Source organism: Calonectris borealis, chromosome 25 (genome assembly GCF_964195595.1).
Source record: "Calonectris borealis chromosome 25, bCalBor7.hap1.2, whole genome shotgun sequence".
Classification (NCBI taxonomy): domain Eukaryota; kingdom Metazoa; phylum Chordata; class Aves; order Procellariiformes; family Procellariidae; genus Calonectris; species Calonectris borealis.
In genome coordinates, this window is record NC_134336.1 from 4992321 (window position 1) to 5007445 (window position 15125).

The 15125-nt window shown below is 50.0% G+C and overlaps 1 protein-coding gene across 10 annotated transcripts in view; it reads left to right on the forward strand.

Moving 5' to 3' along the window:
* The window catches only part of PHACTR4 (phosphatase and actin regulator 4), a 91264-nt gene that overhangs the window by 16558 nt on the left and 59581 nt on the right, over positions 1 to 15125 (forward strand). For 5 of the 10 annotated variants that reach the window (XM_075173558.1, XM_075173557.1, XM_075173559.1 and 2 more), the window contains one exon: positions 5187 to 5278. The exons of 2 other annotated variants lie outside the window; for them this stretch is intronic. In XM_075173558.1, the coding sequence (XP_075029659.1) occupies positions 5187 to 5278 (92 nt within the window). Of the gene's footprint in view, positions 1 to 3018; positions 3077 to 5186; positions 5279 to 15125 lie in introns of those variants that run through there. 3 more of the 10 variants (XM_075173568.1, XM_075173565.1, XM_075173564.1) reach the window with 3 other exon arrangements.

Below are 15125 nucleotides of genomic sequence, written 5' to 3' on the forward strand. Positions count from 1 at the left end.
GCCGCTGAGCATCAGTAACGCACCCACGCGCACCGTGGGAAACCGGAGCTGCTCCCGGGAGCTGCGGGAGAGCGGCCGGGAGTGATTTTGATTGTGGCTCCCGACATCGCTCGCTTTCTCCCGGCATCTCGGATGCTCCTTGGCTCGGGAGGGAGAGCTCACCCAAATCGGGGGGCAGGAGGATGCAGCCCTGGGGGCTCCTTGGGAGCTGCTGGGAGCACTGGTAATACTTAAAAATAGTATCAGCATCACCGGGAGAGTAAAGGCTGCAGTTTCCCAGCTCGGGAGACAGCCCCGGCGCAGCTTTCCCTGCAGAAATCCCTCGCAGAGCCTTGAACATCCCAGGATTTATTTGCCGGAGAGCTGGAGGCTACCAGTTAATGAGGCTGCGATGGAAACGTGGCACAGAGGAACCCGAAGGTGGGGGAGAGGGCACCCGGGGAAAGCGGGGGGTGTCGTAGGAGATCAGGAATCCCTCGGACAGACGTGCCAGCACCCCCCCGGGTTTTTGGGGGTGAGCTTTCCCTCGCCAGGGTGCTAAGGGCTAAATCCACCTCCCAGGTGTGACCCAGGGAACATCATCTCAGGCTTCCGCGGGCAAAACCCTATTCCCGGGGCACGGGGAGGTGAGCTCGGTGCCGGTTGAGGCAGAGATGCTGGGGGGATGGGAGATTTCAGGTGGTTTTGCAACCATTCGGGGTTCGGGGCGCGGCGCTGGGAGGTGCTCGCTGGCCGGGGACGACGGGCGGGTGCTGCCGCAGACCCACGGGGCGAGGGGTGCCCACCCCGGGAGGGGTCTTAATGCCACGGGGAACAAACCGGGCTTTGACATGTGCCCCCCCCTTTCAAGCTCAGAAAACACAGCAGCAAATCAAAACAACCTCAGTTTTATTATTTGAAGGTGATGTTTTGCTTTGAGGGGATCTGACACACGAGCTTTGCCTCTGGGTGGACGTCGGGATCCACTAACGGGGGGAAGCTGAGCCAGACCAGCCCCAGCGGGGCTCCCCGGAGGGAATTTAGAGCCGGAGTTCGGCGTGGGAGGGTTCAGGGATGCGGGTGGGTGCCAGCGTGGGGAGATGCCGTGCCGGGAGGGAACGTCGCGGCCGGACAAACAACGTGGCCAGACAAACGACCATCGGCTGGGAATCGGACGGCGGCAAATGAGCACATGGCCGGGCTCGCCGGCACCGGGGACTCGCTCATGCGGCAGCGCAGTGGTTGTTAGAAAGTTGGTGTTAAGCTGTGGGTGAGGACGAGGGGTTTTTGGGGTTTTTTCCTGGTATAGAAAGTGTTTGTTTCTGTAATTTGATGTATTACAGTGATTGAAAACTTTCATATAAAAATGAATCCAAGGGGTTTGTTGACATTTGAGCTTTCACCAGAGAGAATGGAAATTAAAAATATATATTAAAAAAATATATATTCCCTTGTTTTGCTCAAGGACGTTAAATACTCCCTCCCTCCCGCAGGTCAGATCTGAAGCCCCGTGCGTGCCCCACGAGCATTTTAATCCTGATTTTCTGTCCCTGGGCCAGTGGTGGCCCTGTAAAACCCCTCGCCCCGTGATTTAGGGCAATCGCCCAAGGGGAAGGGGAAGGGGCAGCGGGGTTCGATGCCCTGTGGATGTACCGACGGCTTTGCCCCCTCCTCCCCACGCCCCGGCTGTGCCCTGCGGCCCGTTTGGGGGACGAGGACACGTCACCCTGTTTCCCCAGGGGCTCCCATACAAGCTAACGAAGAATTAGAGAGTCAAATCTACACCCCAGTAATTAGACAGACTCATGTGGAGGTTGGTGACAGTGTCAACGGTGTCACGTCCCTTTGGAGCCGTGCTATAGCCCCGCTGGGGTCGGGGTGTGGGGAGGGGGCTCACCCCACACCTCACCCCCACTCTTCCCACTGCCCCCCAATACTCCACCCCACAGCACCCCATTGACACACTGGTCTCAGCTTCCCCCAGCCCCAAATTCCTCCATGCGATGCCCTAATTGATGCCAAGTCCCCCCCCAGCAGTACCCCGTATCCCACCTGGCCCCCAGTCCCCACCCCACAGCACCCTGCTATCCGACTGACCCCAAAACCCCGTGCCACCCCAAATCCCTCCATCTGCAGTGGTGCAGTAACTGGTCCAAGACCCCCACCCCACAATACCCCAATGCCCCAGCTGACCCCAAATCCCCACCCCCCAGCACCCCAGCACCCTCTTGGCCCCCACATCCCCAAACCCAAGTCCCAACCCCGAATCCTCCTAACCCCAAATCCTTCCTGTCCCCAAATGCCCGCCCTAGGGCACCCCATCACACCTTGACCCCAAAGCCTCACCCCACGCCCCCCCAGAGCCCCCATCACCCCCCACCCCAAAACCTCACCTCAGCCCTCTCAGCACCCCATCACCCCCCACCCCAACCCCCCCAGCACCCCCACACCCCACACCCCAACTCCCCACGACCCCCCTCACCCCTTGACTCCAAAGCCTCACCCCCCATCACCCCCCACCCCAAACCCCCACAACGCCTGTCACCCTGTGACCCCAAAGCCTCACTCCAACCCCCCCATCACCCCATCACCCCCCACCCCAAATTCCCATGGCCTCCCTCACCCCAACCCCTCCCCAGCACCCCATCACCCCCCACCCCAAACCCCCACAGCCCCCCTCACCCTCAACCCCAAAGCCTCACTCCAACCACCCCCAGCACCCCAAAACCCCTCACCCCAAACCCCCACAGCCCCCCTCACCCTCAACCCCAAAGCCTCACTCCAACCCCCCCATCACCCCATCACCCCCCACCCCAAAGTCCCACGGCCTCCCTCACCCCAACCCCCGCCAGCATCCCAGCACCCCCCACCCCAAACCCCCCCCGGCCCCCGACCCCCCCTTCACGTCCCTCCCACCGCCCCGTTCCGCGATGAGGGGGCGTGTCCTACCGCCGGAGGCGTGGCATGCCGTGAAGGGGCGTGGCCTCCTGGCGGGCGGACTACAACTCCCGGCATGCTCCGCGCGCCCCTTCCCCCCGAGGCTTCCGGCGGGGCCGGCCCGGGAGCGGCGGAGGGAGCCGGCGGCCGCGGGCAGCAGGTGAGGGCGGGCGGCCCGGGGGAGCCCCGCCGGGGGGTGGCCAGGCCCGGCCCGGCCCCTCTCCCCGGCGGCAGCAGCAGCGCTCCGGGTGGGGGGGCGGTGTGCGAGCGAGGGGCTGCGAGGGGTGGCGGGGGGCGAGAGGGGCCTGTGTGGAGTGGCGGGGGGCTGGTGTGGGGCGGGGGGGGGGGGTCAGTGAGGGGAAGCGGGCGGGGGACGACGGGCGGCGAAGGGTGACTTCGGGCCGCGCTCTGCCCGGCGGGGACCCCCGGAGCTCCCTGGAGGCTGGGGCTCTGCCCGCTGGGCTGGCTCTGCAGCCGGGCCGGGCCGGGGGCTTCCTCGGCGGGGAAGCCCCTCCGGGAGGCGGCTGGCAGTTCAAAGTCATGCTAGAAACCTGCTTCGAAACAGAACAAGCGGCAGCGCGCCGGCCGGAGCTTCAGTTGCTGTGCGCTGCTGTCCTCTGAAGGGCTTGGGCTGCGACTAAAAGTAAAACCTGGTTTTTAATCCGCCTTGGCGTCCTGTTGCTTTCTGTGGGAGCGCTTTCGCCTTCTTTAAGTTCTTTCTGAGGCAGCCCCTTTGGTATTTCTTTGTTTGATCTGTTCTGTCTTAATGTTGGCTGAAATTTGAAACGTCCCTGCTGTGCTTTCTCGTTTAATTGTTCTTTCCTTCTGTTTGCGTGCAGATGAATTATTTACCTCCTTGGTTGTGTTTGTCCAGGTGAAGGTAGGTGAGGGCTTGGTGCCCCTCTCTGGGGCTGAAGGCACTGAAAAAAAGTGAGGCGAGAAGGTGCTTAATCGAGGCTGAAATGAAGTAAAAAGCTCCTCTTCTCAAACGTTAGGATGTTTAAATGTTGCTTCCGCAAGCCTAGAAAGAGAAGTAGGAATGCCTGTGATTGCTCCTCTAATGTGTAAAGAAACCTTGAATTCTACAGGAGTGAGTTTTAAACTTGAAGCTTGCCTCTGAAAAGTATGAAATCCTGGGCAGAATCAGGTTTGCTTGCAAAGAAAGGGGAATGATGAAGTTTTCCGTGGTCCATTCTCGGTGGGTGAAGGATCGGTTCGGCTGAATTAGCTTGCTGTGCTAGTGTTGTGGAAGTTGCATGGGAGAGTAATTAAATTCCTCTGCCTGCTATGATTTCAGTGTAAATGCCTGTTGCTCTTCAAACATACCGTTTAAATTAATCCAAATTACTTTTAAGAGTAGACAAGACGTAAAAATTGTAACTTTACATAGTTTAAATTCCTTTTTAAACGAGAGTGCAAAAAAGGGGGAAATAAAACCAAAATGAGGCCACTTACGAGGGAGCCTGGTTGGCACACAGTTATGCCAACTGAAGTTAAATCCTTGGATGGCGATGGTAACAAACATTTTCCCATTCAGAGTAGGTTTAAACTTGTTCTTTCCGACAGTGCTGGAAATGACTGCGCTGGTCTGCCCTAAATTAGCGTGGTTTCAAGTGTGTCAGCTTGGACTTTCACAGGGCTGGCTTTGTTATTGGATAATATCTCAAAGGGTGTTTTTGTAAGAAATGTTTCCTTTCTGGGCTACCAAGAAATGGCTGGGTGAGCTGTATCTGAGGCACAGAGCACCAAGTCCTGGAAGATGGGGAGGGGGAGTCCTGTTGGAAGTATGGGGCAGTGTAGAGAGGCTGCCAGAAACAAGGAAATGTGATTGCATCCTTGTTTTCATGCCGCTGGATCGGTAATCTGTGATTATACAGCCTTCTACTTCATTCAGTCCCTGGTTAATTTGATTTCCAGTTTAATTTGATGACAGTTTTGAGAGCCAAATTACTTGTATTTAAACAAATGGCTTCTATTTTGATCAAATTTCATTGTGTTTGGCATGTGTTGAGGCATTATATGTATTAAAAATCGCTGACACTGCAGTTGCTGCAGGTCTATTAGTTGGTGATGAATATTCAGTTATGAGCTATACAAAACCTGTGTCTGGCAGGGAGTGGGAGGGGGGGGCTTAAAGCGAAACCCACGCAATGGTGGAAGTTGCACTGATACTAGTTTTTTGTCACTGGTCTAAGTGATGCCATGCGCGAAGCAAGTTGCAGATATCCTTTGGGTCATCTGGGTCACCTCAAAACGCGTTCATTTTTCAGGCAAAACCAGAACTTTGGACTACAGGGAGTGCAAGGAAGCTTGTACGGCTGTTGGGGGCAAAGATGTCGTCTTGTTCCTGCTTCCATTAAAGGTGGGAGTGGAGTGCGCGTAGTGAAGAGATGCTCCATGTCATTCAGAATTTTGTTTAGTTGGGATTTTCTGCATAAAAGTGCCATGTGGGTTTTTTGTGAATGTGAGAACGCTTTTTTTTTTTTTGCTGGCGGGTTTGGAGCCTGTGGAAAACGAATGGATGTGCGACTGCGGCAGCGTTAGGCCTCGGCTTTGTGTCGAGGGGAAAAAAGCCCTTTCAGAGATCTATTTTTGTCATTTAATTAGTAGCTCTTGCTGACTTGTCAATGCTGCGGTGATAACTATTTCCAGTTCTTTTCTGCGCAGCGGGGTCACGCATTAGTCAGGCAGTGAACGCAGCAGCCAGCAGTCATACCCTTGGCTGGCTCTGGCTGGGGGTTTTTAACTCCTTCCAGATTGTGCCCCCAAATCCAAGGGCAGATTCCAGGTGAGGAGTCAGTGTATAGATATATAGAATTTTGTCAATCTTCAGCTGAGGGTCTCAAAGTGCTTTCCAAATGGTGACTGTTTGGAATTTTTCTCTGCCCCAGAGGACTTTCTGTATCTCGTAAGAAACTGAGGTGTGGAGGTTGGTGTGATTTGCTGATGGCTGGGTGACCGGCCTGGGATCATAGGTAAAAGACTGCAGATTTCCTGATTCGGGCTCTTATCTGCTGGTTTTCAATGACTCTGGTCAATCTTCCGGGGTTGGAAGATGACCATGCAAAACCTCTAGCGATGACTAATTATGCATTGGTATTTATGCTCCTTGCAAACGAGGGGTTGCTGTTTTCCCGATTTCTAAATGACGAAGCCGTTATCTACAGATACTCTTTCTTGTGTTGCTGGTTCTATTGGTTGTGGTGTCGACTTGTTTTTGATTATCAGCTGTGCTGAGATATGGAGGTGAGAGGCAGCTTTCATCCCCAGCTACAGCCTGGTTGTCACACTGTTTGAATTTCTTTGTTTACTGATGACTGTATGCTCTTTCCACGTTGCACTGGGGAAGGGATGGGGGAGGGAGGACTAATTATCTCGAGAGAGGCTTTTAATGCTATTAGTCAAAGGAACAGGCTTCATCTCGTAACTGGATGAATTGTGTGAAATAACATGAAGCACCGGTGGCAAAGATATGAAAATTGAGAGCAGTCCAAATGATTTCTCTCTGCTGAATCCTGGAAATAGGTGTGGGTTCCCCCCCCCCCGAGCTGGCTAGCAGCAGCAGTCAGAGGAGGGGGGAACGGGTAAACAGATTCTTAACTTTATTCTTTTGTGTTTGTGCTTTTGGCATGCTGATGACAAAACACAGTTAAGAATTGCTTACCTACCAGCTGCACAGCTAAGTTCAGAAGCCGTGATGGGCAATGCATTATCATGAACTAATTAACGATGTCTGCTGAATGTCATGGGGCAAAATAAGGTGCATACTGATGAGGTCGGTTTGTGCAAGTCTGGCACTACTTTAGCTCCTGCACTAGGCTCCTCCGGCTGCGTGCCTTTTGAAACAGATTTGGTAGAGATCATTGGACTTTGGTCTGCGGTCTAATGGCCCTTAAACTAGAGGGGCTGAACCTTTTCACTTTGCCAGCTCCAGAAAGCTGCTGCTAAAAGTATGAACCTCTTTGCAGACAAGTGAGGTACTGGCAGCCAGGTTTTCCTTTAGTTAACCAATCCACAAAAGTGAACCCCTTAATTAGAGCTTTGTTGCCATAGTCTTAGTTGTCCAAAATCCATCAAGATTAATCCCCACCATTGATTTTAAACTGGAGGCAGCCCCTTACGGGCTTCCTTCATTGCCTTACGCTTGTCTGCGGGAGGAGTGAATCTCTCTGAACGTGCCTACTTTTCTCCCGTAAAGATAGTTAGCTTTTAAGGGTGCAAGCAAGAAAAATTTGGCCCGAATCCCACTGAGAAGCCTTGATTTGGATCGAAGTCTGAGAGGCACTGTCGTGTTTGGTGTCTGCACAGTGTGCAGCACCAGGACGTGCTCAGGGCTCTCAGTGTTATAAACACCGCGTTGCAGAGGGTGTCTCAGCAAAAAAAGAGGTTATTGCTAGGCATGGCCTTCAGGTAGGAGGTTAGGATCGCAAGCCATGTCTCGGTGGGTTTGCAGAGACTGTGCTCATGGAGGTGAAGTTTCCAGAGGTGCTTATGGATGGGGGGAAAAGCCAAAGGTCGTCGCCTTCAGAGAATTTGAGCTTTGAACAAAGCGTGTAACTGTCTAAGCCAATTTTAAGGGGACTTTGGCATTTGCTGTACTCGCATGCCTTTTGTGAAGGTTGTGTTCTCTTGTCTAATTCTTCTCTCCTACTTAAATCAGTAATGTTTATGTCACTGACTAAATTTGCTGGCGTAGGTCTGGGGTAATCGGCTGTTCTAGCAGTGCCTGCTGGAAGTGTGATTTCTATCAATATTATTTCTGCCTTGGCAAGACCTCCCCTGTAGATGTATAAAAGTGCTGGTGCCAGTATGTTATTGATTGCTCTCATCTCCAGAGCTGTCTAAAAGTTTTTGCAGGTTTGGTGTACTGCCAAAATCTGCAGGAAGCGGGTTTGCAGGTACAGCTATTGCCAGCAAGCCTTCACGTCCTAGTGCAGGAGAGACTTCAGCGGGTTTACGCAGGGACAGAAGCAGGGTCAAGAGGGTTTGGGCTGGTCTTTGCTGGCTGAACAGGCTGCCTCAGGTTCTGCGGGAATGCATTTTTTAAAGCTGCTCTGCTGCAATGTTGACAGTGGAAATCTGGATGGACCCACAGAATTTCAGTTACTGATCTGTGCTCCTGTATGGCGTGACCTTGTGCTGCCTAGGTTATCTTTATCAGCTGGGACCTCGAAGGAGGAGGATAATAATTACTGAAATGAGTGATAGGCTGTCTGATTTGTGCTAGCAAGGTTGGTTTTTTATTGTTGGGGATATTAAGTCTGTCTGTTGCAAACCAGGTGTAATTTTCTGCTAGGTGGAAAATGGCAGAAGTAGGAAAAGGGCTGTTAAGTCCATTGGGTTTGTTCCCCTGTAAAGGGTGTTTGCCTGATGCCAAAAGAGAACAAATAATTAGAAGCAAAGTCTTTTTCACTTAGATTTTTTTGATTAGTAGCAGGTGAGAAGTGGCATGTTCCCTGTCACTGAAACTTCATTTACCTTGTGCTGAGAGTTAAATTAGTGCTTATATCCTGCTCCTAACTTGTTCTGGATCCTGTTCCTCCTGGCTGTGGATCAGGGCCAGGGGTGAGCAAGGGCACAGAATTTTTCATCTTGTACTTCCAGATCAATTTTTAACATACAGTCCCACAATTATCGACAGAAAAAACTGAGATTGCAGGCATGTTTAAACACAATTTCTCTTGGCTCAGCTTGCGCCTTTTTAGAGTAATATCAACCTTTGGGTGGAATTGTCAAATGAGTGCTGTCAGGTTCTCTTGGCTTGTGCTATTTTACAGAAGTTTTGAAATTAGCTATGGCTTTAGGCCATCTGGCTTTTCTGTTACAAGTGAAGACAGTTCATAGAGGGCCAGCTCTGGCAGAGCGGGGAAACTTGAGGAAAATTCATACCTGGTAACTCAACCTGACACCTAACGTTACAAGAAGTGGTTTTTGCAGTTCTGTTTTGTTGTTGTTATTGTTCTGTTTCACTTGTCTTATAAAGACTGGATTTTTTTTCTGAAGATGAAGATAAATAGGGTTTGCAGGGAGGGAAGTTCCTGGGCTGGAAAACTTCGCTCATGCACGGGCTGCTCAGTTGCTCTTGCTGACATCTCAGTTCAGGCTGGTGCCTTCCACACCTCACCCAGCGAGGCTGTTATTTGGGAGCATTAAGAAAGTATCCAGCTTCTCTGGGGCGTATTGGTGGGCTTACACAGAATTCTGGTGGAAAGAAATCGGGGAATTTTCAAGATTAATTTACCGAGCAGGCTTTCTGAGGTCTCTTGAATTATGTTGCAGTGCGTGCAGTCTGGTCACCGGCATTAGGCATGCAGAAACCTGTGTGAACACATCAGGCTTGGAAAGTAGAATGAGGGAGTGCTGCGAGGCTGCTGGATCTCCAAAATCAATTTGACACCAGTGATTACATTAATCAGTACTATTTCTCATCTGCTTTTAGCTTCAAAACGCAGCCTTCAATCTGTATTCTAATGACTGGGTTCTGTCTAGCTATCAACTAGGCTGAGTACAGAGAAAATAAGGATGCTTGGGTGGACAGGAGGCCTGATTTAGCTCCCAGCTGTTTTGCTGCTTTGCTGTTTGATGTCAGGCAAGTCACTTGTTCCTGTACCTGTTTCATCCTCCTGTCTATCCTCTCCGAGATTACGTGTGCTCGGTGAGGGCGTAGCCATACTCGTGTTCATAGCTAGAGGGATGTATTAACGCATCACAGCCTTAAGGGCCGTAATTAGCAGCCAGGTTATACTGGTCTGGGTCCCATCATACTACGTGTCATACGGTGTGTAGATGGGGCCTTTAGTAAATAGAATATGAATAACAGGAGGAAGCATTTGTCTGAGTAGCAGGTATGTGTTGGGTAAGTCCGGCAATGCAGATGGGTATTGCTGCTGTGCTCTGGTTGAATCAGCAGCATTCAAGTAGTTGTTACTTAATTTGCACTATGTCCTATATTTTGTGAACGTGTAATTTGAAGTTTTAGCTCTGCGTTTTTTTTTTTATTTGAATGTTTTTCAGGTTTCACGCTGGACTTTTCTGCCCATGGATCTTGTTTTCTGTGTTAAATTCCTTTGCAGGGGAGGATTTTTCCTAGTGTAATAGGAACAAGTTTGCCTTGATTCTTCAGTAAATTACTGCTGCGCTTGGAAAGTGGTATTTATAAAGCTGCTGTGCTACATTTCAGTGTGGAAAGGGAGGTGGGGGGAGAAACAAGCAGAAATCGGCTTCTCCTTTAATAGGAAATTGTATAGGTGATGCTCTTGCATGGAGAGAGCAGCAGTCCTTGCATAAACACTGGATATATTAACATTTCTAACTAGTAAATTTATGGATAATCCTCTTCTTTTGGAGGATTTATGCTGATTTGAGGGCATTAGTCTCTGGGAAAATTAAACCTCTTTTAAATCCACTTTGTTCAGACTCTAGACTGGGGAACTGCTGGTAAGACCTGCCATCTTCCTCTAGCTTTTCTGCGGGCTTGATTGGAAATGCGGTGGAGAGAGACACAGCTGGTCCAGAGGCATCTGGGGGTTGGTTTTAGGTGCTTTATCCAGTTGGGTCAAAATGGATTTGAAAACTGTTTGCTCTGTTCCTGTAATGAATGCGTGCAGCTTTGAGTACTGCCAAAAAAAAGAAAAAAAGCCCCTAAACCAAACAACCCAGAAGGTACGAAAAATTAATGTTTGTGGGAACTGTGAAGTGTCTTAAAGCTGCTCGTCTGCACGGTGCTGCAGTTTTGGGATGCTGGGGGGGCTGCCTTTGGTGACCGAAACGTCAGTCTGCCCGCTAGTGCTGGGCACTTCCATGATTGCCGAGGCGTACCTTCATGTCGGGTAGCTGATTCATGGCCCTGGATGTTTAATCATAGTTTCTATCGCAGTTAAATCTTTAACGAGAGGGTGGAGTTCACTTTCAGTTCATTGCGGGATTTTTGTCAATATGGTGGCCGATTCATTAATGTGTTCTGCTGATCATAGTCATTTTTATAGGGGGCTAATGTTGAAGGATATTCTGCGTTTGTGGTGCATGTGATGAGTACTGAAACAACTCCAGCTTTTTTAATAATTGGCGTGAGCATTTCTTTAGGTTTGTTTGTACCGTGCTGTGTGACTGCATTGCTAAGTAAATGCAAAGAGTAGGATTCATTATGTTGGTGCGAGATGTTTAGCTTACTACCTTTTGATTATCAGTTAAGATAGTAGAACTACCTGATCATATACGGGCGGATGATGGTGAGTTCTCCTGTGCTCTCCACAAATCGTTCCCTCGGGGTTTGACATTATCTGTTGGCTCATAAGTTATGGGACACTCTTCACAACTGCAGGTTAGCCCTGTCTTACTGAAAGCTCAAATTTTTAGGTATTTCCAAGGTGACTTTGCTGCAGGAAGCTATTCCAGCCTTCATTCTTAATGCCAGTAGCAAGGGTTTTGATCCGCCTAATCAAGATAATGCGGGGGATAGTGTTTCTTTGTGTATTTAAAGCCACATGTCATCTTGACCTATAAAAATATAGTGCATTCTTGAACTTGGAGCACAACATTGATCCTGGAGAAGGGCATTAGCTGAATGGGTCCTCAGTGAGCAGCGCTTCTGGGATGGCTGACCATGCTGCTAATGAGTTGGGCTTCAACAAAGCCTCGTCTGAAGTTGGTGTTAGGGGTTGCTCTCGGGAAAGTGCTTTCCTCTGGGAAAGCATGATGGCTTGTGCTGCTGTTTGCCTGCATCAATCGTCCACTCTCTTCATCCTCGCACCCCTTTTGAGCATGAACGCTTTAAAAGCAAATAAAGCTTTCTCGTCCAAAATTCTGGTTCTGATATGGCACGTGACTTGCCACTGACAACGAGGGCAACTGAAGTAGGAGTCTGTTGGGAATGGATTTGTATCTGCATTAAACAGAAGGAGAATGTGTCCATTGCCAACAGTCTGTCAGGGAGATGCTCGTTAAAAATCATTGCGCTTAACTTACTGTGTGCTGGGTTCACCAGCAGCAGACTGACTTTTGCCTGTGTCCCCAAGATGAATCATGTTTGGGGTTGAACTGCTCTTCAAAAACGGCCAGTAAAGCGGTTGGGAACGTGGTACATGAGGAGCTGGGGTGGCGCACGTCAGCATGCGGCTTGGCTCCATCAGTGATGTTAGTGTCTCACCCTCCGTGGTGATTAGCTCCTGTGTTACTGTAGGTGTCCTTTCCTTGCCTGTCCCTGGCAGTCGGAGATCAGAGAAGCTTTGCCAGTTACACAGAGAGTTTGCAGGTAAAGTGGAGGTCCTGGCTTATTTGCCTTTTCTGTTACAGTGTTGGAGGCAGAAACAGTTTGATCCTTGCTTTCTGATGGTAGTAGTTGGGACATGAGATCTTCTAAACCTGCATTTATGGAGCTTTCTCGCAATTGCAGTCTTAAATTCAGTGTCCCCACAGGCTCTGTCTTCAAAAAGAGTTACTTGCTAGAAAGCTGTATTTCTGATGGCTGATACCAACCGAGCCGAGCTGCCTTGCAATTGCTGTTTGACTGTGTGTGAAGTAGCCATTGTGGGGTGAAATGTTTGCTGTCTTTTAGCAGAGTGCTTGTCAAATAGTTTCATTCAGTGCACTCAGGTTTTTAACAGATGTGATAGATTTTTGTGAGCCTGGGTAACCACAGCAATTGTTCTGCAAGGTGAGACGTTTCTGTTTTGATGGGCAGGAGAAATAACATTGTGTGATTCATAAGAGTGATGAGTCTTTGATTTTTGGATTGGTGAACCTTTTTTTTTTTTTTAAAGGCTATTAGCATTTGTCTTCAAAGAAATCTGAGTTGAAAGCCAAAAGTTAACAGAAATGGTTCCTGAGCGGTGCTGATAGGATACGTCCTGTGGATAGAGCCCTCGGTACGCTTGAGGGGGCTGGAAGAATTGGTGCTTAGGCAACGTGAGCCACACAGCACCGCGCTCACAAATTCTTCCCCTTGTGCTCGGGGTGCGGAGAGGGAGGACGGCACCGAGGGCAGTGCTGCGCGGGTGAATGAGGGCTCTGCCTGGATGCTGGTCGCTGCTGTGCCAGTCCACAGCTTCTCGAGGGGCCTGGGAGCTATGGCGTAGCAGATCTGCTTCAGGTCTGCTGGGGAAATGATTAACCACGCCGGGAATCCAGCCCTGAAAATAGCCAGTGTTTCAAATGGAAGTGTCCTGCAGATGGCCAGATTTGGACATGGGGACCACAAGTAGGGGAGAAGGGAAGGAGATTTCGGTCTCTGGTGCTTGCTGTACTTGGTGTGCATTGCAGAGCCCTACAGGAACAGCCTCTCGCACTGATTTTCTGTCTTGGCAAAGGCAGCGGCAAGTATCTGTTGGAATAATTGGCAGTCTCTGGTGGCCAGGCGCTCCATTTGCATAGTGCAGCCTGGTTCCTGCTGAGAATCCAGGTCTAACCTAAATACCTGGCAGACTTGAGAGATTATCATGTTGGGGGCAGGTCCTGCAGGTGTGAGCAAGGCAGAAGATCGGCTCCCATTTCGGCATTTTATTGCCTGCTTTCAGGGCTATTGCTTCCTTTGCAAAGGGGTTATTTCCTTCCTGTAACATGGTATTGAATGAGAGGAGGGCGTGCAAGAAAGTGAAAATTTGTAGTTGTCTGTGGTGATGACTGAGCCATTGCATTTTTAAATTTAGTCACATTTACTGTTGCTATCTGGGGACATCTGGGGCAGGTAATATGTCAGCTGGATTGCAGGACCTGATCTGCCAGCTGAGAGAGACAGTCCCCAGAAGTCAGAGAGAGTGCATGTGTGTTTTAGCAGATTGCAAGTTTAATTGGCCTACATGTGAGTCCGAGCTGTTTTTGTGGCTGGAGGATTGCTGATTTATGTCGTGATCCCTTAACAAAACAGTTCTTGTGGAGGCAGACTGCCATGAGGCTTTGTGTCTCGGGCCGCTGCAGTACAAAGGCTTTGCTGGAAGTGGAGGGGGCTTTCTGTGCGTGCGTGCCTCTTGTGTCCATCTGTCTGCGCTGTCTGAGGGAGAGCTGGAATTTGGAAATGCTTTTAATTGTGCAGGGGAGCAAGTGGCTTTCCATTGCGTGGGTTTACAATGAATAGTTTATTCCGGTGTAGATTGGGGTAGGGTTTTGTTGTTGTCTGTTGTTCCAAGAAAGTGGGAGAAATGAGGGGCAGAAAGGGTGGAACTGGTTGAACTGGAATTCCCGGGTCATGCCTGGCCTTGGGTTAGGAACAGCAAGGTCCTGCTCGTTTCAAAACCTGGGGCTGGCAAATCCTGGCGCGTTGGGATCTGTTGCCATTTCAGGTTTTTGCTCCTAAGTGTATTGGAGGAGTTTAATAATAGTTTTGCAGTAGAGATCTTAAATATTCTTACAAATATGAGTAAACAAGTCCTGTTTTGCCACAGTATTAGATACTCTGAGAGCATCTAGCGTAGATACTCATGGCTTGGTGATCTAACTGGCTCAAACAGCGTGGAAAGATAAGGATGGTGCCTTTCCTTTGGTGTTTGCTGTGGCAAAAGGAATAAAGGAGCGGGGAGGATCTGATGATTCACGGCAGATCTTTCAAGCCTGTTTGTGGTGCTGGAAAGCCTGACTTGATGCCTTCCTAACCCACTCTTACCCCTTCTCTGTGACAGCAGACTGTGCTTTCCAGTGCGAGACCCCCGTTTTGGGTTGCAGCTGTGTAAACACCTAAAACTGCTGTAGCTGCTGAAGAAGAGGTCCTGTGTGTTCACTCCCTTCCCTTATACTCAAACAACTGTTTGTGGGCCATGTGACAAACAAATTGAGGAACTGAATTGGATTATAACCAGCTGTTTCTGCACCAGGCTGGTTTTGACTGGGGTCAGCTGCTTGATGAGATTCCTGATGCCAGCAGAGAGGAGGGCAGGCAGAGCTGCTCTGTGCGCTGCCAAGCGCCTGTGAAACTACGGCTGTCGTTGCCTTCTGCGTGGAGCTATTTTGGGGTTCAAGGGCAGTCTGTGTTTGGTGGTAGTGCCTGCATGCCCTCACCTGGTGCTTGCCACTGAATTGCTCCCTCGAGGAAGCTTTCAGGTTTAGTTTTCTCCAGTTTCGTTTTCAGTTCAAACTAACCCGAAAAAGCTGTGATGCTGCAAGCATGGAAGAGCTACGCTAAACTCTACAGGGTTAGGATGGTTTGTTCCTGGGGGGCTTTTCCTCAGGCCTGTTAATTTTTGTGGGAAGCCTGTTCTTTCCTTTGGCTTACACAGATGAAT